The sequence below is a fragment of the Heteronotia binoei genome, chromosome 1 (genome assembly GCF_032191835.1).
Source record: "Heteronotia binoei isolate CCM8104 ecotype False Entrance Well chromosome 1, APGP_CSIRO_Hbin_v1, whole genome shotgun sequence".
NCBI classification, from domain to species: Eukaryota; Metazoa; Chordata; class Lepidosauria; order Squamata; family Gekkonidae; genus Heteronotia; species Heteronotia binoei.
Window position 1 is genome coordinate 71,040,055 of NC_083223.1, and position 24,532 is coordinate 71,064,586.

The following is a 24,532-nucleotide window of genomic DNA, read 5'->3' on the forward strand; positions in this document are numbered from 1 at the left end:
CCTTCTGGGACAACAGCCCTGCAGACCAATTTGATGCAGCGTGCAGCATACGGTCTGAGCACTGACAGGCTGACCCCCCCACACACCCTTTCAACCTCTGTAGCAATGCTGGCAGCACTCATACGTCTATTTCCCAAAGCCAACCTCTGGATATGATGTTGAGTACGGGCATTCAACTTCTTTGGTCGACCATGGCGAGGCCTGTTCTGAGTGGAACCTGTCCTGTTAAACCGCTGTATGGTCTTGGCCACAGTGCTGCAGCTCAATTTCAGGGTCTTGGCAATCTCCTTATAGCCTAGGCCATCTTTGTGTAGAGCAACAATTCATTTTTTCAGATCCTCAGAGAGTTCATTGCCATGAGGTGCCATGTGGAACTTCCAGTAGCCAGTATGAGGGAGTGAGAGCGATAACCTGCTCCCCCTTCACACCTGATACCTTGTACCACTAACGAGTCACATGACACCAGGGAGGGAAAACAGCTACTTGGGCCCCATTTGGACATTATCACTTAGGGGTGTACTCACTTTTGTTGCCAGCAGTTTAGACATTAATGGCTGTGTGTTGCGTAATTTTGAGGCGACAGCACATTTACACTGTTATACAGGCTGTAGACTCACTACTTTACACTGTAGCCAAGTGTCATTTCTTCAGTGTTGTCACATGAACAGATATACTTAAATATTTACAAAATGAGAGCGGGTGTACTCACTTCTGTGACATCCTGTATATATATAAAAAACTCTCTTTGCTTTTGGGAAAAGCTGAACAAGGCTTTCACCAAGAAACTTCACCTAAAGTTTGTTTCACAATAGCACAAGAAGCAGAAACCATAAGACAGAGATCCCCATAAGTCTTGAATGCTTTCAGCCCCTGGCTCCCTGCCTCCCCCTGCCCCCCATTCAACGTTTTGTGTTCCTTCATAAGCTACTTTTGAGAAAATGTCTTGCCATGTTTCACTCTACTCTTCTGTTGGCTCCAGGTATATTTGACTATTTAAAATATGTCATTTCCCAGTATATAGTTTACAGTATACAACAAATTAGAAATGGTTCCTTTAGGAAGCACAACTGACGCAGTAGGAAAGGGAAAGTGAGAGTCTACATCTGTTATGGCTAACAGTTGTGAGATACATGAAGGCCTTCTCTAGAAATTCTGTTTTTAAGCAAGATTTGTATTTTTAAATAATTCAGCAGTCCCCTTTTAATGGTTTAAAGTAGCTCCCCAGCAGCTGTGCCAGAACATCCCCATGTTGCATTTTATTTGGACAGATCATGACTCCAGCTGCTACTGCCACTCTGGCTGCAGTCTTTGAGTTTGGTTTTCTTTCACTCTACAGCAGTCTTCGAAAAGCTGTGCAACCACTAATATGAATAATGACGTGGCTTTGGAAGCAGAATCAGCAAGGCTTTGGGGGCTGCCCAAATTATTATAAGAATTGCTAGATGCTTTGGGGTCCATAAAAGATAATGATATTGTGACTTACAAACTGAGCCAAACGTTTTTTAAGGAAGCAACTGGAATGTATTTGAATATAAATGTGTTTTAAAAGGAAAATAAGTTGCTCACCTGGGAGAATTGGAATATCTCAAATTACAAAGGTTCTTGTTTGTTCCGACTATAAAATCTCCTCTGGGGGGGTGGGGTTAACCACAAAGTTATTTCATGGTCACCAGCCTTTGCTGTCCAATGTAGGGATTGCTTATGGGAAGCATAGGTATATCCTTGATGTAGATACATGAACCCAGTCGTCCATCACCCAGTATATTTTCCTCTTTAGGCTAATAATGTTACTTGAATATCTAGGCATATGGTAGTATTATTGAGCTTTCAAGACTATAGCAGTACAAAGCATTTAAATAATAAAGAAGGCATTTTATTGATAAACACACAGAGAGAATACAAGCATCAGCAGATAAATGCAATTTAGAAAGAAAGCCAAAAGAAAATCCTAATTACTGTGTAGCCTTTCAGTATTAAAATTTTGCTGAGATGGCTATAGGACTTGAATAGTTACTAGCTAAATGTTCAGCATATTTTTTATTATTTCAAATTTAGTAGCATTGCCAATTTCAAGTCAGGAAATTCCTGGGCATCTGGGGTAGATCCAGGGAAGGAAAAGGACCTCAGCTGGGAATCCTATAGATATAAAAGCCCTTTCATCTTGGCAAAATGTAGCTCTCCCATTGGTTGGGGGTGCACTCCATCAACCTTTGGCCCATCAAACCATCAATCAAGAGTACTTGTGTGCCATTGGTTGAGTCCACTCCTCAACCCCACCCCAGGGGCTGTTGCTAGCCAGCCAAGCTAATTCTGTCAGTAAAAGGCAGTTAAACTTGGTTCTAGCAGTTTCTGGCTCTCCCTACTCTCCCATTGGCTGAGCCACCTGTGACACTGCTTCAAAGAGGAGAGAAAGAAAGCCTTCCTTTGATTGGCTGAGGGAGGGAGGAGGAGAGCTTGTTTGTTTTTGCACTTTTTGCTATCAGAGCAAATGACAGGTGCCTTACCTTGCATTTTCTGTCTTTTTCAATTCATTTGCTAAAGAAATTCCTAAATATCATCTTTCTCCATTTAAAGTAATAATAAATGTGACCATCAAAAATGTTTTTAAAGGGAAGGGGGCAGTACAATACAGGGAATGATGAAAAGGGCTGCTAAACTTTGGTTTGTTTGTGATACATGTAAACACAGCTTGCTTGCTATACTTCCACATTCCCTCCTCTTCTTGTTATATATGGAGTGAAACTGAAAATGTGTGTTTTGGTGCTGCTACACAGTTTCATCAACTGTTCTCTAAAGATATCTATGGAATGTAGATTTTGAACTTTTGAATTTATACTTTGTTTGAAAAGACAATAACTTCCATATCTTTCGAGTCCAGTGGCACATTTAAGATCAACAATGTTTTATTCAAGATACAAGGTTTCATATGAATAAAACTCTGTTTAAAATATGCCACAGAATTTTCTGTTGCTTCAGACCAACATGGCTACCCACCTGAATCTGCTTTTTCATCTTCATTACAATTGTAGATTCTCAAATATTTATCTCTTGTGAAAAAAAAATATTTTATCAGCATTCAGTTGCATTTTCACCACAAAATCTGGCAATTCTTCCTTTTTAGCAGCTCCTTCATACCACTTTATAAAACAATATCAGTTACATTGAACAAGTCATGCTCTCATGTGCTGTAATGTGGAGGAACTGGACTAGCACCAGTGCTACACCTTGTAGTGTTTGTAGTGTAATGCTACAGCTTGTGTTGTAGTGTTTTGGTAATGGGTGGAAGGTATATGATATATCTCAAGCTAAGCAGATCTGGGTCTGGTCAGTCCTGGTAAAAAAAGGTAAAGGTAATCCCCTGTGCAAACACCAGTTGTTTCCGACTCTGGGGGTGATGTTGCTTTCACATTTGCATGATAGACTTTTTACACGGTGGTTTGCCATGGCCTTCCCCAGTCATTTACACTTTACCCCGGCAAGCAGGGTACTCATTTTACTGACTTCAGAAGGATGGAAGGCTGAGTCAACCATGAGCCAGCTACCTGAACCCAGCTTCCATTTCAATTGACCTCAGGTCGTGAGCAGAGCTTGGACTGCAGTACTGCAGTTTACCACTCTGTACCACAGGGCTCTTGTGCTGGTACAGATCTTCTAGGAAACTGCTTATACCATCTGGAGCTTTATGATGGGAAAAAGTGGAATATACATGTAATAAAGTAAATGAATGACATTATTTACATGACTGAATGCTATAAGCAGAGTTTAGCAGTTGTGCGAAAATTAAGATGAATAGATGTGGCATAGTTTCAGCTCCTAATTTCAGTTCTGTTTGTGGCAATAGTTAGTTGGTATGAAGGCAATGAATACTTAAACCAGCTGAGTAGTCAGTTTTTCCTTTCTATGTGAAGGCTAGACTAGCATTTATCTCAATAATATGTTCCTGAAGTCTGAGATCTGTAGTGGTCTGATCTCACCATTTCACTACTTGCCACATTCCTCAAGGTTTGATTTCATAGCACTGAGGGAAGAGATTTAAAAATAAAAAAAATAAAAAAGCTTGAGCAACATCCCATTGCTCAATTAGAACAGATCACAAAATGTACTAATCTCTGGGAGATCAAATGGATGATGTTCCTTTTCCTTTCTCCCACAATCTTTACTCTTGTTTTGCAGTCAATTAAGTTGTCTGGACAAATCAATATACAGCATTTATTTCAAGGAAAGTCTTTGATAACTGAAGTACAGTGTAAGAACTGTTCTAACAGCTGGGTTCAACAGGTCACTTGCTTTTCTTTACTCAACTAGTACCAGGCTGTGATGCAGGGGATAGAGGGACATAAGGATAGAATTGAGGTCCTGTCCTATATTGTTTGCATCCTCAAAACATTGGTGTAAAGGGGAGGAGAAGGAGGATACATTATTAATATAAAGCAAGTTAGGACTACAGATGGGATGGGGAAACTGGCCTGGATGCAGTTCCTCACAATGCATTTCTCGTATTAACCCCACAACCATCCTTTATGTGAACAGATGTCTGAGGGAGATTATTAATATGAAGGAACATCTGTGTAAGAATGCCTTATGGACTAAGGTACTTGTGAATGGCCATGTGATGACAGCTCTTGGCTTTAAAATATCAGTTTCTTTCCCATCATGTCTGAATAACAGCTCTAATTTTTGCAATACTCAAAAGCAGAAATCTTTAGAGTATATAGAATTTGCCAACTGTTTTTCACTTTTGTTTTTAGAACTTCTGTTTCCAAAGCTGGATCTGTGCTTTTGAATTACAGAAGGACAAAATTTTGCTAGCTCTAATGGTTTTTGCGGGGGGGCGGGGTGGGGGGAGAGAAAGAGGCCCGGTTGGACAGCGCAAAAAATATAAAACAGCTAATTTGCAAGGCAGCTAGTAAGAATGTTCTGAGCACTGGAGATATTGGCCTGTATCCAGCCACCTCTCCCCAAAAGTTCTCTTGCTTTCCTCACTTTTTTCCCATTCTCTTCCAAAACATAGAAAGATCATTCCTGGAGACATAGGATCTATGCAGAGGAATAGCTGTGTGAGTCACTGGACAGGAGTGAGGAGGGACAAGGGGATGAAAGGAACCTGACTCCACAATTGCACCTTGATCTTCCCCTTTCTGCACTTCAGCTTTTGATCTGTGTGGCTGTTCCTGCTGACAAAAGGTTACGTTATCTTATACAGAGATAGGAACTCATTTTGCAAGAATAAGTAGCCTACGTATGCTCACAGTGCTGTTGATGAGGAGAACAATTATAAACAAGTATGCCATCATCTTAGGGGACAATTCCTCCTGAGATGATCACTAGAATGTGTTTAATCAATTTAGAAACAATATAAATACACAGGCAATTGGGAGAGCATTCCAAAACTATAGTACTTGATATTACAAATCTTTCCGTTTCTTGGCCAGAAGCACCAAGAGAAGAACTTCTGATGGCTGAGGTACTCAAGGGACGACATGGGAAACTATTATGCTCAGATATTTCTGATCGCAGACAGTGTCAGACAGCACTTTGATTTGGCTGTGGAGACTTACTAGCATGTTCATATGCACAGGGTACCCACAAGTGTCCGGTCCCCCTCCAAACAACCTGGCACCCTCCCCAAACAGCCATCCTTGCCTTCTCCTTCTCCACTCCACTCCCCCCCTCCACAGTCCAGCAAGGTTTCCTGGTACTGGATAGTACTGTCATTTGACATTGTCACTGCTCACTCACCCAGGCACCCTTGGCCAGTGGGGAAAATAAGAGGGTGGTAAGGAAAGGAGGGAAGGGTCAGATCAGGTAGGGGTGTGCAAGAGAAAGGCTCTCTCAGCCAACCAGTGGAACGGCTGCTTGCTGCTTCTGAACTCCTGCTGACTTTAATCAGGTGACTGCCCATTCCTTTTTGATTGGGGGAGGTGACATGTTGAAGGAAATGAAGTTAAGAAGGGGTTGGCTGGCCAGTGCTGGACTCCAGCAAGGCAACTGTCTAGGCTGCTGCTGCTTCAGGGGAAAAGTTTGGAGAGAGGATTACCCACCACTAGCCCTGCAAGCACTTGGCTCCGAAGGGTGGGGGAGAAAGGTCAGCACCAAGCTTGCCCTGTGTGACCTGCTCCAGAGATGGCGAGGAGAGTGGCACCTGGAACAACACTTGAACACCCCCACTTTGCAGAGAAGTCCAGCTGGATTCTGGCAGCAGAGTGCAGTTAAGGTAAGCAAAAAGCTCTGGCCATCCTCATGAACCACGAACCTCCAACAAATCCCTCCATTGGACAAACTTGTTTTTGGTTTGGCCCATCCCAAGTGAAGTACCCTACTTCTGGGTAGGCTGCCTGACCAGAAGTGTTCTCCGAAGCCATTTAAATGCCTACAGAGCCCACCTCCAGGTCCAACTGGCCCAATTAAGCTCTGAGAGTGAGCTCTGAAGGTCTTTATAGGCATTTAGACCTCCCAGAGTGAGCTTTGAAAACTTTTATAGACCTTATATGGGCAGGCTCCACCCAGAGGTGGGATGTGAAGGCCCATAAAAGACTTCAGAGCTCACTCTGAAAACTCAGTTAAGTTTGGCCAGCTGACCCAACTGAGCTCCAAGAGCTCACTCTCAAAGCTCAGTTCAGCTGGCCCGACCTGGAGGCCTCTCAGAACTCAGCCTGGCTGGCCTGACCTGAAGGTAGGCTCCAAAGGCATTTAAATGCCTTCAGAGGTCACTTCAGGTTGGGTGGCCTGATCCAGAAGTAAGCTTCGAAGGCATTTAAATGCCTTCTGGGCTCATTTGGGTTGGGCCAGGGGAGCGCTGGTGGACTCCAATGGCATTTAAATGCCTTTTGGAACTCACTTTTGGTTGGGCTCTGAAGGTATTTAAATTCCTTTGGAGCCTGCATGAACCCTCCCTGAGCCTCATGAACCTCCATGGAGGTTTGTGGGGTTCAGGTAGGCTTTGTGGTAGGCACATTCTCCCAAACCCTTGGTTCAGGTACCATGAACCCCACCATTCATGATCAAACCACTGTTCATGGTTTGGTTCATGCCCATTCGTACTCCCAAACTGTGCATCTGTATTTTCAAGTATATTATAACTCCATCTAATTAAGATACAGCAGCCATGCCTAGGTCAGTCATATTTCTATTAATTTATCTGTCCTGACTGAATTTTTCAGTTATTTTAATCCTCACTAATCTTTCATTGATTTCAGACAGTATTTTAGATTTTTCCTCCTTCTCCAGGATGACATGGAAATGAGAGATAGAGATGAATGTCATTTGTATGTACACAGGGCATTGAAGCCCAGATCTTTAGATCATCCCCCTGGTGGTGCCATGTAGATATTCAACAGTAAAGGGGGACAAGCTAGAACCTATGTCATTTCACAGGTCAAGGGCCACAGGATGAAACAAGACTTATCTCAGCACCCTCTAGGAGGAGCTGCTCTTGCACTAGCCATATCCCACATTTATGAAAGACTGAAATACATTTCAATGGAGCAGGCCAGTTAATGTGAAATTTGTGGCAAAAGAGTTTTCTGCCCATAACGTAAAGGGGAATGGATGATAAGGCATTCTTATGATTGAATGAGAGCAGAGTTAGCAGAGCATACAAATTATTATTTGTATATAATCAATACATCTCTTAGAAATAGGAGTACAAGTATTAACTTGCAGCACATCATTTTTGTTCGGAGAATCATTAAAAAAATGTTTTAAGTTTTTATCAGAGGGCAGGGATTGTTTTCACCTTGGAGCAGTAAATATCCAGGTTCAGATACTCTATTGGGGGGAGGGTAATCTAACCTATATAAAATCAATGAAGTCTTGCTAGCAATAAAAAATAGGCCTTTAGTGTGTCTGTTTTAAAACGCACTATTGATTTTTCAGTGTTTAATAATAGTACACGTAACATCATAAGAAAAAGAAAATTGAAACAAAATACAAAAGGAAGACCAGCATTAACTCCTTGGCTCTCAGGTAGCTCTTGACTTTTCTGAGTATATGTTGTGTGAGATGCTAGAGAGAGCATGACGCACTGGGTGCTTTCATACAGTGACTGTTTGCAAGTGGGTTTTGCCATCCTTGCACAATAAAAATCTAGTTACAAAGTGTGTTATTTGGTGTGTGTGGATGCACCTATTCATTTGAAAGTGAAAAGATGCAGTTAAAAATGAATTTCAAATTGTGAAAACATAAACATCAGCTTAATCCTATGAATGATTACTTGGAACTAAGGACCACTGTGTTCAGTGAGGTTTTCACACAAGGATTCTGGCTTTAGAAAATGGTTTATCAACAAGATATTTATTTATAAGAACTCATGTGCTTGAAAAGAATATAGTACAGCCTAAACAGCTAATATGTATATCTGTATATCCTAACAGATATTAGAAGTGACATTGCATCCTTGCCTAGAAAACCAGTTATTGGGAGAAACAGATTAGTTAGTCCAGTATCCCTTCTCAAATTTAGCAGAGTGCACCCTGGCTACACACAATATTAATGTGTCAGTGATTTATTACTGTTGTTTCCTTGCCTGTCTGTGATGCTGTTGCATGCCAGTGAAGGCTGTTGTTGTTTACACACAGTAGGAGCCCTTTGTTCTCAGTGTGCTGGCAGAGTTACAAAGTTGCACAATCACATCTATTTCAAGACTAATAATAGTCCTTTTATTTAGCAACTACATTCTAGATAATGAAGCTTAAAAGACAGAGACAGAACTAACCTAAACTACCTTGGATGGGTCTGGATGCAGAAAGGCATCCAGCGTCCATTGAGGCAAAGAAGAGAGCAGTGTGCTCTTTCTCTGTTGTGTGTGTGAGAAGACAGTGTGATGTGAGAGAGGGAATGGAAGGAAGAGAGGCAATTTCCATGTGTTATCAGTCTACATCAAAGGGACAGTGACAGGAAAATGAACAGGAAGAAAACCCAGTGTTTCCCTGTCTATCACTGACTTGTTTGCAATTCCATCTTGGAGGCTGAGGCTTGAGACAGCGTTGATGAAGAAGAAGAAGAAGAAGAAGAAGAAGAAGAAGAAGAAGAAGAAGAAGAAGAAGAAGAAGAAGAAGAAGAAGAAGAAGAAGATGATATTGGATTTATATCCCGCCCTCCACTCCGAAGAGTCTCAGAGCGGCTCACAATCTCCTTTATCTTCCTCCCCCACAACAGACACCCTGTGAGGTGGGTGGGGCTGGAGAGGGCTCTCACAGCAGCTGCCCTTTCAAGGACAACCTCTGCCAGAGCTATGGCTGACCCAAGGCCATGCCAGCAGGTGCAAGTGGAGGAGTGGGGAATCAAACCCGGTTCTCCCAGATAAGAGTCCACACACTTAACCACTACACCAAACTGGCTCTCCTGTTTGTAGTCCTCTCTTCCAACACCAATTTTCTTAGCAAGCAAGGTACATACTTTGCATATATACTTTCATGTCATTTCATGGACTATTTAAACCAGAAGAAAGGCTTGCTGCTATATTTGCTTTAGTGCACAATTGTTTGAAATGTACCATTTGCTTTCAGCCATACTCAAGCATACATCAGTAGTTATCCATTTGCACACGGCCTCACCTTTGTGACACATGGAAGCAGTTGACCTTGGGGAATACAAACCAACAGCATAAATAATCCGGGGTGATAAATGACCCCATTTCACAGTGGATGCCCCATAGTGATACATGTTCATGCAGTTTTGCTCCTCTCAATTGCTTTCCCAGGTATCTGAGTCCGTCCAAGGAATTCTCTGTGCAGGCTGATTGTTATCCAACATGACTGGCTGTAGTGGACAGTGTATTGGTCAGACTCTGGAGACCCAAATTTAAAATACTCGCACTACCATGTCACTCACTGGCAGACCTTGGGCCAGTCAATATTTCTCAGGAAAAATTAATCTGATCACTTTGTCATAAAAGACAAAATGGTGTTTGTGGAGGGTAAAGCCATGCATCCTGTCCTAAGTTTCATAGAGAAAAGGTGGGGTAAAAATGTAAGGAAATAAGTTGGGAGAAAATGTTAATGGAGAGTCAGAGACAGCACAGTATTCCTGCAAATGTGCTCTGGGACAGGAGCTTGCGGGACTCGGACTTTGCACTACAGGCTCTGCAGTCCATCACACATCTGACACTGTTGTAATCACTGCGCAGCATCTGCTAGTCTCTAAATAACAATAGCAGCAGTCTGCCAAAGCCACAGAAAATGTTGATATCTTTAAAAATGCATTCTGTGAAAGTAATGCCATTTGTCAACTGCTGACAGGAAAAGATTGGTTCTTCACTTACCTTGAAAAAGAAAAGCGCACTGGCTGGTTTCTTTTTCTTGTAAGGTTGCCAAAGTTAGGAAATGTCAAATCAGAAATCAGATTTCAAATATTATTAAATATTGACCAAACAACTTTTCTTCTCTTATTTTCCCTAACTGTCACTCATCAGGGTGGGTTCTGTCACACCATCCCTCTGGGCATTATATATCCCTCTCCAGTATTACAGTTCTGGAAAGGGGAGACAGAACATAGTCCCATCTTGATATTCCAGTTCTCAGGGGAGAGAAATCACTAGGATTGTGTGATGCTTGTGTGTTATGCAGATTAGGTAGACGTCTACCTCCCCATTTGTTTTTATTATGCTTATTTCATTTGCTCTTCCCCCCTCCCATTTAATGCAGTAGTATTAGCAAATGCTTTGAGTAATCCTGGAAGCACTCTAGTTCAGTCAGCACAAATGCAACCAGAGAATGCCTCAAAGCTGGATAACCTTCATACCAGATCTCTGTGTGCAAACCAGAACAAAGGCCTAAAGGCTTGTGTCTTCTGCTCAGTGTTCCAGTTTGCTAAATTCAAACATCTGGAGGGGAAATGGGAAATGACTGAGCATTACTGTTATCTGGATTCAATTTATATAGAGTTGCAAACTGGCAACCATGGAAATACAAGGCTAATTATAGAATTTAGGCCTGGAAGTGACCTTAAATGCCATATGGCTCCTCTGCTGGTCAGAGTGAAGACAGGTGCTTGTCAAACCTGTTTTGAAATTTCCTCCATTGATTTCAGGTCACAGTGGTACATCCTTCTACCTGATTGCACGGCAAATATTGTTATGCTAAGAATATTCAGATAAGAAAATACTGAAACTACATCCTTTGATTGTATCATCCATGCCTGCATAACTGTGTGTTTTGGGGGTTTTTGCTCTGCATAACAATGATAAAGCTATACCTCTTAGAGCCAGTTACACTCATAGCACTAACAGGAAATTGAGAATATATATGGATTACATCTATTCAGAGTTCACAAAATAGCAAAACTATTCTACCGACACTTAGTTGAGACATTTTGCATCAGTATAGTATAGGGTTGCCAATCCCCAGGTGGGGGATCCCCCAATTTGGAGGCCCTCCCCCCGCTTTAGGGTCATCAGAAAGCGGGGGGGGGGGGAATGTCTGCTGGGAACTCTGTTATTCCCTATGGAGATTTATTCCCATAGAAAACCATGGAGAATTGATCCACGGGTATCTGGGGCTCTGGAGGGGCTGTTTTTTGGGGTAGAAGCACCAAATTTTCAGTATAGCATTTAGTGCCTCTCCCCAAAATACCCCCAAGTTTCAAAAAGATTGGACCAGGGGGTCCAATTCTATGAGCCCCAAAAGAAGGTGCCCCTATCCTTCATTATTTCCTATGGAATGAAGGCATCTAAAAGGTGTGCAGTCCCTTTAAATGTGATGGCCAGAACTCCCTTTGGAGTTCAATTATGCTTGTCACAGCTTTGATCTTGGCTCCACCCCTAATGTCTCCTGGCTCCACCCCCAAAGTCCCCAGATATTTCATGAATTGGACTTGGCAACCCTAGTATAGTAAATTATAAACTTGAATCATTAATTCATAGGGTCACCATAAATTGGAAGCAGCTTGATGGCACTTAACACATGCACATACACATGGGTCAGAATGAAGCAATCATATTATGGTACAATTCAACTTAAATTCTATTTCCAGCAATTTATCATGTGGCCTAAACTGGGCATCTCTTAGATATAATTTCCACAGTGTCTCTGCTCAGGGCAGCTGGCTTCAGGGATGAACCATTGTAGCTCCTTGTTCATGGCAAACAAGACTTTTTGCCCTGAAAAGAGCTTGCAGTTTTGAACAGCTCTATAAACCCACTCATTGCTGGTTGGGTGCTGCCCAGTAAGGCCTCAGATTTTATTCATGCTGAATAAATCTGTCAACCCATTCAGCATAGAAATGAAGCCATACCAGAATAATAAAAGGGGCTTCTATGAGTAGGCTGGTTGTTTGATCCAGCAATTATTGGAAATACTTTATGGCAATATTGAAATAAAGGCTCTGCTCTTAAAAATGTGAGCCGTGGTAAGGAAAATGAACAGTCTGGTTTTGTTTGCAGAGTGAAGGAAATAATAAAGACTTCAAGGGAAGAAGAATGCACTGCATTCACTGAAAACAGGGCTTGTAAAGATTGTTTCCTTATTCTGTTTTTTCTTTTATGCTGCTCTTCCATTCTTTTTTATTCCTTCAGCATGTTGCTGCCCTTAGCCTCTGGTTACTGAACAGTAGTCCACACCTAACACTCCCAATAAGCTGTAGAGCCTTGTGAGCAAAAATTCATGAGCTACTGACATTAAAATTGTGAGCTACTGCATAAATTAGCTAGCTCTGGGGTCATTTTTCCTGAGCTAAGACAAAAATGTGTGAGCTGGAGGCTAAAAAACTGTGAGCTAGCTCATACTAACTCAGCTTAGAGGGAAACCAGCCCCTCCCAGCTGGCTGGCTTCGCCAGCGATAGGCTGGGGGGACGCTGTTGCCTACCTGGAAGGAGGGAAGGCTGAGAAACGTCCCAGCCATCCGGGAATCAGTTGCTGGGCGGGGAGTCGGGGCTATAAAAGCCGCGGCCCCGCCCAGTGCTGCGCAGTTCTTTTTCAGCTCTCGGCCCACCCACCCACCCTCCCTCAGCAGTACAGGTTATTTTACCGGTCGCCTTATTAGGGGCCAGGTAGGAATTTTTTCATTTTCACTGAATTGGCCTATGTGAATTTGTTTTTTGCCTACCTTGTACTGTTTTATGGCATTAGGAAGTTTGGGAGGAGTTGGCAGTTGGTCGCTAGGCAGGATGAGATATGGGCCACAGTGTTTTTGGGGAGCACCTATGGCTCAGCACCTGTTTGTGCAGGTGGTCTGTATGAACTGCAGATGGGCTTTACGGCTCAATGCTGGGAGTGCAGATCACGACAAAGCCTCACCGGGGAGGATCTTTCCAGTGGGATCGATGCCGGCCTAGGTGGAGGTGGAGTTGGGGCCTGGCTGCTCAGCACCAGCTGGAATATATTGGGCTCGTGCTGGGGGCAGGGTGGCTCGCCCATTCAGGACAAGGCGGGGTCATGGGGTTGACCCCAGGGCTTGTCTGGTTAGGCCCTACCCCTTGCCAGTTAGTTCGTTCAAGTTGTTAAATAAAGCGGCCCTGTTTATCAAACATACTGTGTCAGTCTCTTCATTCCAACTGGGTGGGCAACACTGCCTGGCACAGTCCATTTGAACTAGGGAAGTTCCCCAAATAATGGCTATGATTCCACAGTACTTCAGCACCATGGTGGAAACATCCATTTGGATGTTCCTTGGACAGAAAAGCTACTGATATTTTGAAATTTCTGTCCTCTCTTTCTTGCTTGGTTGTTATAGGCCTTTCACAGATCGCATACTCCTGCATGAACAACAATGTAGGAGAATGACCAAATGGAGAAGGGCTCCTGCCCACTGGTCTTGCTCTGAACTGCTGCATTCATCTGACCTCCTGTGTAGAGCATATATATGTCTGGTCCATTGCAAAGAAGTCAGAAAGGGGCCACTGGGCGTGATTAGGCATGGGCATGAACCGGCTCATGAAATTAAGTTCATGATGGACTTTGGCTGGTTCATGATCCGTGAAGCAATGTCTGTGAGGCTCTACTGTCACGAATTTTCACAAAGTTTTAGCATGGTTCATGACAGGACACAGACTGGTGCTGATCAATTAAGCTTACAAAACTCCAAAAGCAACAATGGGAGCAGAATTCTCCAGCCTTGGAAACATCAACAGGAGCCTTCCAAAGCTTAACAGGTACTGCAGGCTGCCAATAATAGAGTTCCCATTGTGGTCTCTGGGCTCAGAAGGCTATATATTGAGTGAGCTCTCCTTCCTTCCCCTCCTTTGTCAACTGGTGAAGTGGAAAAAAAGCATGGCGCTATCAGAGCTTATTCATTACTTTTTGTTTGCTTGATCTACTGTCTGTTGCTGTGCAATGGACTCTGGGCTCTGACTTTCAGCACTGTTGTGCCTTCCCTCCCCTCTCTCCCTCCTGCTAGTAATCTGATCTCTGCTGTGGGGGTTTGGGAGTCTTCTGGAACCAAGGAGCTTGTTCTGCTCTTCCTGTGCTCATGCTGAGCACAGGGACTTAGTTATTGTTACCCCCGTTTCCAGGTACAAAACCCAGCCTCCCTTCCAAATCCTGCCCCAGAATGACATCACCATGAGTCTCAGAGTCTTCTACTCCTGCTCTGTCCTTGGGGCTTTCCCAAGAGGAAACAGGCATTAGCAACATCCAGATACCAGCAGTATCTAGAACTGTTCAATGAGGAATCATCTGACAGCAGTGATTCAAAGATTGGGGAAGGGAACATCTTGATTAACATTTTAATACTTAACATTTTAATTAAGTATTGACTGGTTTTAAATAATGTTAATTTAGTGTTTTTATCTACTGTATTGTTTGCTTATGGATGTTGTTAGCCGCCCTGAGCCTGCTTTGGCGGGGGAGGGTGGGATATAAATAAAATTTTATTTACTTACTTACTTACTTCCAGGTCTCTCCTGCTGCCCCACTGTTTCCTGCTTTTTTTGCCCCAAGTATATCCCCCTCTGATGCTTTCCAGCCCAATGCCAAAAAGCAGCTGTGCCCAGTCCCACCTGCTCAAATCATGGGGCCCCATTTCCAGTCCAACCTGAGGAAACATTTCTGCACACTTACCAGAGTGTCCTTATACCCCATCCCCTGCTGCCATGGTGGAACTTTGGGGAGCCCCTGTCATAAGTCTGGGGGTGCCCACCTTTCCATTCATCTTTCAGATACTGGCTACATGTTTCAGCAGTGGGGAAGTGGTCCGTGAGCATATGTGTGTGCTCCAGACCCAGGTTCAGAGTTGAATAAAACACTTCCATTGGTGAGTGTGCTCTGCACCTGCCTGTTTCTGCCACAGCTAGTTGGTTCCTCAGCTGAATACACACATTCTTTATACCCTCCAAGATGTCAAAACTCTGGGAGTGCCTGGCCTGCCTTTCTGTCCATTCTAACCTGATTTTTTAAGACTTGGGGGTAGCACTGCCAGCTTTACATGTGTTTCCATTGATCTGTGCAGTAGAAGTGTTTGCTGCAATGAATGGGTGTGCTCTGGACCCCAGTGCAGAGTTGAATAAAACATACTCATTGGTGGACGTGCTCTGCACCTGTTTGGTTCTGTCGTAGTTACTGGGTGCCTCAGCTGAGAACCCAAATTCATTACACCCTCCCTGCTTCTATGGGGGTACTTAGGGAAGCCCCCATTGAAAGTCTGGATGTCTGCCTTTCCATCTGTCTTTCAAGTACTGACTGCATGATTCAGCTGTGGGTGGGGGTGATCACACTTTGGGGGTTGGGTAACAGGGGTGGATTCAGGGCTTTTGAGCCACCCCGTCTACTTCCATGTCAAGGCTTTGACCCACCAAGCCCACTTCCTTCTCAGGGCTATTTCCATGTCAACATACGTCATTGCACATTGGTTTGTGTTTTGGTGTCAGGGGTGGACTCTGGGCTTGTATCTGTTATGTCTACATATGTCATTGCATACTTTGGGATTGGATGTCAGGGGTGGACTCAGGGCTTTTGAGCCACTAAAGCTACCTACATCTTAGGGCTTTGACGCACTGCATCTACTTCCTTCTCAGGGCTTTTAGCCACCATTTCTATATATGTCATCAAATGCTTTGGGGGTTGGGTGTCAGAGGTGGACTCAGAGCATTTGAGCCAGCACATCTACTTCCTTTTCAGGGCTTTTGACCAATCATGTCGGTTCCCTTCTCAGGGCTTTGAGCTACCACTACTACTTACTTCTCAGGGCTTGGAGCTAAGTGAACTGCAGAGGCATGTGGTTTGTGTGGCTAAAGCGGCTGTGTCTCCTTCCCTATGTGAGTGCCTGGCAAAAGCAATATGGTAGTAGGACAGAACTCAAATCTGTATCTATGCTGCTCTATGGAGTATATCCAGAGCAGGCCTCCCCTGGTCATACCAACATCCTTTCTTGTGCAGTACATTTATTCTTATTACCTAGCAAACCTAAACCTTTAGTTCCATTTTGAGTTGCCTTTCTTGTGATCTACTTGAAAAGCAAACCATGCACAACAAATATAAAACATCACTGCTAGAATGTCAATGGGATTACAAGGATCACCTCTGTGTAAATTGCTTCCTTGGACTTGCTGTGTGATAGAAACCAAACTCCTCTTCTTATTTGTACATGGCAATGCTCCCATTAGAAGAGCTGCAATAATCAACAATGTGACTGTTTAATAATGCATAATGTTCTTCATAGGTAAATGTTTTTGATACCACTTTTTGCTCAAATCATTATAAAATAGGGAACGTGCCGAGATTAATGTAAAATTGGCTTGCTAGGTGTACTGCTGCTGTTCATAGGAAGTTTGTACTGTGCAAATGATAAAATCTCAGGATTTACTTTAACAATCCATTTGAGTGTGTGATAAATACCAAAATCACTCTTCTAGGCTACCAAACATCCCAGGAAGGAAATTTGCAGAGAGAAGCAACAGGGCAGAAGGCACAATGCTTCCCAAATCCATCATTTTCTCACTGGACCCCATCCTGGTTTTCCCACAAGCAGAATTGCATCCATACGTTCATTAAAGAAAAAAAAATTAAAACCACCAGAGAGAGAAAAGTGTCTGTGGGAGTAGTGATTCTCAGCAAAAAAGGGGGGAGTATGGGCTAGATTAAACATCCCTTCCCATAACCTCTCAATTCCAAATCATCTTTCCCCTGGTCTGCTTTGTAGCAAAGAAACAGGCTGTCATGTTTTTATTACATATGTTTGCAAGTAAAGTTAGGCTCCTGTATCTGGCCAGTGATATAGTGACAGCCACAAGCATAGACAGCTTTAAAGGAGGATTTGACAGATTCATGGAAGGTAAGTCTTTCAGTAGCTCAAAGTTTGAGTCTAGTGGCACCTTTAAGACCAACAAAGTTGAAATCTGGGTATAAACTTTCCTGTGCACACTTCTTTAGATACACTGAAATAGAGAATGGCTATCAATGGCTGCTAGCCATGGTGACTAAAAGGAGCCTCCAGAGGCAATTAACCTTCTGAATCCCGGTGCCAGGAGGCAACATCAAGGCAAGGCCTCAGCCTCTATGCCCTGTTGTTGGCCATCCAGAGCTACTGGTTGGCCCACTGGTCTGATCCAGCAGGGTTCTTTTTATGCTCTTATGTTCTGTCCCACTTTTTAACCATTTAAATGTTTAATTTATTTTAACGGTTTAAAGGGCTGAGGATTCCCAGCTTGCAAACGTTTACCTAAAAATACATTCAAACATTATTAAGACAATATACAGATCAGTGACTCAGTGTTTTAGTGAACTATGCATGTTTTATTTTGATCCATCATTATGCCCTCCCTCTTGCTAGCCCCTGGTTTTGTAAAGAAATTGCTATTCTATTGCCAACACACAGCAATGTTATTTATTGTCCACTGGGTTGCCAACTACTTGGAGGGAAAAAAATCCTTTTCTTTTAATGGAGGCTTAATGGGTTGCTATTTACTTCCATGCCATGAAAAATTTCAGCTGCCTGTTTCTGTATACCAAACTTCTATTAAAGGGACAGGCAGGACATTTTTAATAGGCCTGTTGGCAATGCCTATTCTCCAATGTGTTAAATATGGACCGTTTACTGCAGTTATTTTTAATGAGAATTTGTTGAACTCTTGTGTACTTTTTTTTAATAGACAGCTGCATTGTTCTTTGAGTCTAAAGCCTTTGTCGACTTCTAGTTATTTATTAGTTTGAGTTGAGAGTACTCCAGAAGATATTTAGACCACAGATTTTTGGACCAGCTATTTGGTCTCAGTATAATTGGACAGAAGCTGTTGAGGTTAATGAGACAATGGTCAGAAGAAATTTATGACTGAGAGAAAGTGAGGATTGATGCTGTTATTATTTTATGCCTGATATTTTCTCTGTCCTCAACTGTGATAATGTAGCCAACAAATTTTGTTATAGCTTTATTTGGGTATTTTCTTTAATTCTTACTGTCATGTGTGACATCCAAAGCCTCACTGAACCAGTTTGTATTCATTGAGTCAAGGTTCTATTCATCCTTTGTTCCCAGTTTTGTTCGAGTTAAATTATACTAGGTGGGGAAAGAATGCATACTTTACTCAGTATAGACACACAGCATATTCACGGTTCAGTCTTCCCCTATTTTTTTCAACTCTTGGCCACTCGGGTTTTTCAGGAATTTAAAAGCAACATATCTTCTTTTTACCTAGGGGGAAAAGGGAGACCATGGAGAGAAAGGAACAGATGGCATCCCTGGAAGAGATGTGAGTTGATTTGTTATTTTTCCGATCTATAACCTTAGTCTTTGTATTTTAAAACGGAGATGGTGGTATTTGGAGTGGTAGATGTGGAAATGGCTAAGCATCTGCACAGCTTTAGAACTAGCCGTGGGACTAGAACTAGCACTTGGGAAGACTGCTAAATAAGTACTACTAAGGAAGAAATCCATTATCCTTAACCTGTATTATGTCAGCTTTATTTGATGTTCTTAAACTCAAAAGCTAGACACAGATGCAGCAGGTCTCTCTTGCAAGTACCTTGAATCTACTTGTTTCCAGCATTTTATAACTTACCAACCAACTAAACTGAAGGATTTTTATAGTCTCCGATAGTAGAACAAAATAGAAAAAAAATGAAAGTGAAACAATAGACATTCTAAAAATTATTCCAGGATTGCGGCTTCTGATATACTTTTGTTTGTTCAGCCTGTTTTACTATATTTACTGTTGTACTATATTTAGTTTTTAATCAGAATTACTGCGATTATTGCTGTCATCATGATATAATAGAAATGAACAGGCATTGCTTCTTGTTGAGCCTTTGTTGCAGATATAAATATTAAGTTCCCATGCTATACCTCAAAGAGAAACTAGAAGTCAGAATTCTGAACCTGCCATTGTTATACTATAAGAACATAAGAACATGGAAGATTTAAATTGTAAGATCAATTGATCTTTTATTCTTCCAAAGTTTATTTATTTATTTTTGGACTATCCCAATTCAAATATTGTCAAAATAGTTACTAATTTGGCAGAAATCTCTTTCAAACTTTTTATGAACCTACAATAAACACAAGCTTTGTGGTATTACAATGCAATGCAATCCTAAAAGATGTTGGATGAGTTTTCCAAATTAACTTAAATTTTATCAAACCATTCATTTTGCAAATGCAGTCAAATTGTTACATAGAGGTATCCTTCCAGATTGGGTGGTATTATTACAGGATTACCTCCACCCTTATAATATTCGGGAGATTATCTGGCAACTGACAACAGACCACCCTTCGCAAATTAAGGACAATCCTGTTTTAATTTTATTTATTTATTTTTGGACTATTCTAATTCAAATATTGACAAAATAGTTACTAATTTGGCAGAAATCTTTCAAACTTTTTATGGGCCTACGATAAACACAGGCTTAATGGTATTACAATGCAATGCAATCCTAAAAGATGTCAGATGAGTTTTCCAAATTAACTTAAATTTTATCAAACAATTCATTTTGCAAATGTAGTCAAATTGTTACATAGAGGTATCCTTCCAGATTGGATGGTATTATTACAGGATTACATCCACCCTTATAATATTCGGGAGATTATCTGGCAATTGACAACAGACTACCCTTTGCAAATTAAGGACAATCCTTTTTTAATTTCAATATTGTCCATCTGGGATCATCAAAAGTTTCCAAAAGTTACCAGATTTCAAACTTTCTTAAACCAGAAATGGTTCATGCGAGGTTTTAACAATAATAATTTTCCTATGTGGAAAACTGCTAAAATTACAACACTAATGGATCTCACTTCTAAAAATTCAGTCTTATCAAACATCAGACATTTGGGCAAAAAAATACTGACAGGGAGTTAACGATGACAGATTGGGAGAATATATGGGACTCGCCTCCATTTAATTCAGTGCCACACTGTCTCCAGCTGTATTCTGGTTTTATTATAAAGTAGTTTAGAATTAATCTTTGTCCTTTCCTACATAAACCATTGTCCTATCAGCTATATCAAGAGCCCCGTGGCGCAGAGTGGTAAAGCTGCAGTACTGCAGTCTGAGCTCCCTGCTCACAACCTGAGTTCAATCCCGGTGGAAGCTGGGTTCAGGTAGCAATTGACTCAGCCTTCCATCCTTCCAAGGTTAGTAAAATGAGTACCCAGCTTGCTGGGGGAAAAGTGTAGATGACTGGGGAAGGAAATGGCAAACCACCCCATAAAAAGTCTGCTGTGAAAACGTGAAAGCAATGTCACCCCAGAGTCGGATAGGACTGGTGCTTGCACAGGGGATTTTTTTTACCTTTTTTTAATCAACTATACCAGATTCCCATTCAAAGTATTTTAATTTTATTGCATAGTACTTATGCATGACTATCAGGTTGGGGTCAAGTCTTTCATCTTGTTACAAATGATGTTCTTTCTTTTCCTGCCCATTCATTGTTGTTCTGCAATTTTTCATGCAGCCAGCATGAGATAGTATTTTCTTTCTGGGACAATCAACTTGGTGCATTGAATTCATCACCAAAAGTTTACTTCCCTACCCTCAAATGGTGACAATTGCTGTCTGCTTTAGTTAGTCTTGCTTAGAGCTTGACTTGAGTATAGGAATTGTTTACATGTTCCCCATGTCCAGCTTCTATCTTGCAGTTCAGAACATGCAAGAGATCCAGAGCCCATCAGTAAGGAGCTACAATTTTAAATTGAGTACTTATGATTAATACCACTCACGTTGCAACTGCCATTTTGCTTCCTTTCTAGGTGGCTTCTAATTAACATCACCTTTCAACTTTTGAAATAATTTATTATATTTCTGAAAACAACTATTTTCTCATTTAATATAAACATTTATTTGGAGTAGTAATTTGACGCATTATTTCTGTGAGCCAATCTTGGCTCTCCTTGATATTAATACTATTTTATGCCATGTAGGGAAGGAGTCTTGCACACAAGATAAGTAAAAAGGGAAGCAATTGATGGTGACATAAACTCTGCCATAAATAAAGGATAATGTGTTTATGCAGGGGGGGGGGGGGTTGTTAGACAATACAATAAAAAGACCATGCAATTTTCAACAACCATATATATAAGTATATTACAGTGTAGAATAATCAAACAATATGAATGAAGTTACAGTCCATGAATGGTGAAAAACCTTTTCAGTCCAAAAACAGATATTCTACAAATATAGTCCCATAGAGAGTACTATGCACCTTTCTTCCACTAGCTAATGAGACTTCTCTTGAACAAGAGACAAGCTTCCAAATAGGAGAGAAGGATCCCTGAGCCCAATTTGCTATTCCAATATGAGCAGTTTCTTCCTCAAGAGCTCCGTCCTTTCTAAATTAGTGTCTCAACCAAGTTTCTTACAAATGGAAGGCAGTGGCCTCCAACAATCACACAGCATAAGCTTCACCATTACATCTGCAATGTAAATACCTACTAACCTACCTCTGGAGAAGCTGTAAAGATCTAAATAAACTATTTTTATTGATATAAGTTGAATTGTGATTAGGGTATCCTAAGAAACAACAGTCTGCACAACTGCCTTTGGAAAATCATTATCTTTAACCAGTTTGTTTATAAACATTGAAAGCCTTCATTTTGGCTATTTCTACTCTCATGAATGGAACTAAATCTATTCATTAGCAATTCCAGTTGAAATAACGAGGATGGTCCATATGTGACATTTGAGCTAAAGTATAGCTAGAACACTGGAGCAGTGTTGCACTCTGATGTGAGTCTATTTGCAGGCAGAGATGAAGCTTTTTCATTGGTGTCATTTGTAGTGTATGAAATATCACCAGTCGTGCATCCCTGAAAGCTTTAATTGGGCTATTCTAAGCAGAGCTACACCCTTCTGTGTCAAAGTCAATGAGCAGGGTGTAACTCATCTTAGAGTTGCACTGTTAGATACCTAATGATAGATAGATATTTATTATTACAGTCACTAAACTATCCATATACATATAGTTATTATTAAAATATTATAACTGTAATTTTTGTATACAAATTACTAGATATACAAAATAAAAAGTTACGTAAAATTGGAACGTAGTTAAAATACCTTTTCTGTAACCTAAGTATTAGTACACAAAATCTAGCTACTTGATAAGTAATCTTGGGATTCTTATCAGATAAAAGGCAATGAAGCCTGGTGCTATTTATGTTACTAGGAATCTTATTCCGCAATGGGGTAATAATGAAAACTTTTGTGTTTCACTAAGTCTTATTAATTCTTGAGACCTGGTGTTCTTGTAAACTGGAATCCTGAATTGAGCTTCCAAGATAACATTTTTATCATTTGCCACCCCAGTCGGAATAACGAGACAGATAACAAAATATGGATTAAAGGGCCACTTTATTACTTTAAACGGCAAGGGGAAAAAACAGTGGGGACAGGTAAAGCCAGGGGTCAACCAGACCACCTCTTTAACCTGGAACTGGGTGAGCCCCAGGCCCCGGGTGAGAGCCAACCCAATGGCTCAAACCTGGCCGGACAGGCACAAGATCCTGTTCACCTGCACTCCACCATCCCCAAGCTGTACAGCCTGGGATGTAGACAATTCCAACTAATGGGATCCCAAGGCTCCCTGGAGCCAACCTTGGGCCATACAGCTTAACGGTCACCCCAGGGACGCCATTCACCCAAACGGTGCAATGCCACGGGAGCTCACCGATACCCCACACATGTTCCCAACAATAAACAGCCAGTGACCAACTTATCTAACAGCACCGCCGAACCAATTGCCAGCGCCCATCAACCACAGTACAAGGTAGGCAAAAACATGCCCCAAACCAGCCAATAAGTTTGAAGGTGAAAAATTCCTACCTGGCCCCTAATAAGGTGACCAGCCTAATGCCTGCACTGTATGACGGGCAGGCCGAGAGCGCGGGTCTAAACTGCACCACAGGAGGCGGGGCCGGCCTTAAAAGGCCGCCCACGCCCACGCCTACAGAATGAAGAGTCCACTGTCTCCTCCTTCTGGGGACGCAATGGACGGCCCCCAGCCTAAGGCAGCCACTCAGCTGGGTGGGGGCCGAATTGCCACCCCAGTCGGAATAACGAGACAGACAACAAAATATGGATTAAAGGGCCACTTTATTACTTTAAACGGCAAGGGGAAAAAACAGTGGGGACAGGTTAAGTCAGGGGTCAACCAGACCACCTCCTTAACCTGTAACTGGGCGAGCCCTAGGTCCTGGGTGAGAGCCAACCCAATGGCTCAAACCCGGCTGGACAGGCACAAGATCCCGTTCACCTGCTCACCACCATCCCCAAGCCATATAGCCTGGGATGTGGACAATTCCAAGTAACAGGATCCCAAGGCTCCCTGGAGCCAACCTTGGGCCGTACAGCTTAACGGTCACCCCAGGGACGCCATTCACCCAAATGGTGCATTGCCGCGGGAGCTCACCGATACCCCACACAACATGTTCCCAACAATAAACAGCCACAGACAGAGCCAAGCCTCTGCTTAGGCAGCTGTCCCCCACCTACCAGGAACATGTTCTAGCCCTTGCCTTAACTCGGCCAAAAGACCTTGTGCCCTTTAACGAAAATGGACCCCCTCTGGCCTGTGCAAATCCACACAACAGGCCTTTAAATGTATGCAGCACACAAAACCCCAACCCTCTCTCCAGGGCTGTCTGCAAGGCCCATGTAGCCTTCATTCGGGCCCGCTCCAAACCTGCTGGGTCCCCAGCCACCCGCCACTGCTGATGCGGCGGCATGTCCGACCACAGGATGAGGGACCCGACTATTACGAATCACGGTGATACCATCTTGGGCCTGAAATGAAAGGGTCTTACCTCTGAGTAAGCTCAAATCATTCTCCCCCAAGTGAATCACCACAAATGTGGCGGGGGGGCAAACTTTCCACCAAAGACAGAAGTGGAATAAGCACCAACCACCTCATGCCCCGCAGGCCCCGCGACTCAATGACAGCCCACACACACAAGCCTCACTGAGCAGTGACCGGTGCCTTCTGAGCATAATGTGCCATTGAAAATATGATACTGTGGCCACCAAGAGGATCCAGCTCCTTCCCACGCCAGCCACAGCACCTGTAAAAGAAAAACCATTAGGACACATCCCAACAGTACAACTTAAGCTATATAAGGTGAAAACGGGTAATCACCCTATGAGCGGAACTGCCAAATGTAGGTCTGATAATCACCAGAT

At 42.4% G+C, this 24,532-nt stretch overlaps 1 protein-coding gene across 1 annotated transcript in view; it reads left to right on the top strand.

Annotated features, from left to right (window-relative positions):
* Nucleotides 1–24,532, top strand: part of COL19A1 (collagen type XIX alpha 1 chain) — a 348,383-nt gene that overhangs the window by 142,929 nt on the left and 180,922 nt on the right. The window contains exon 13 of the mRNA XM_060235557.1: nucleotides 18,563–18,616. Coding sequence (XP_060091540.1) covers nucleotides 18,563–18,616 — 54 coding nt within the window. The remainder of the gene's footprint in view (nucleotides 1–18,562; nucleotides 18,617–24,532) is intronic.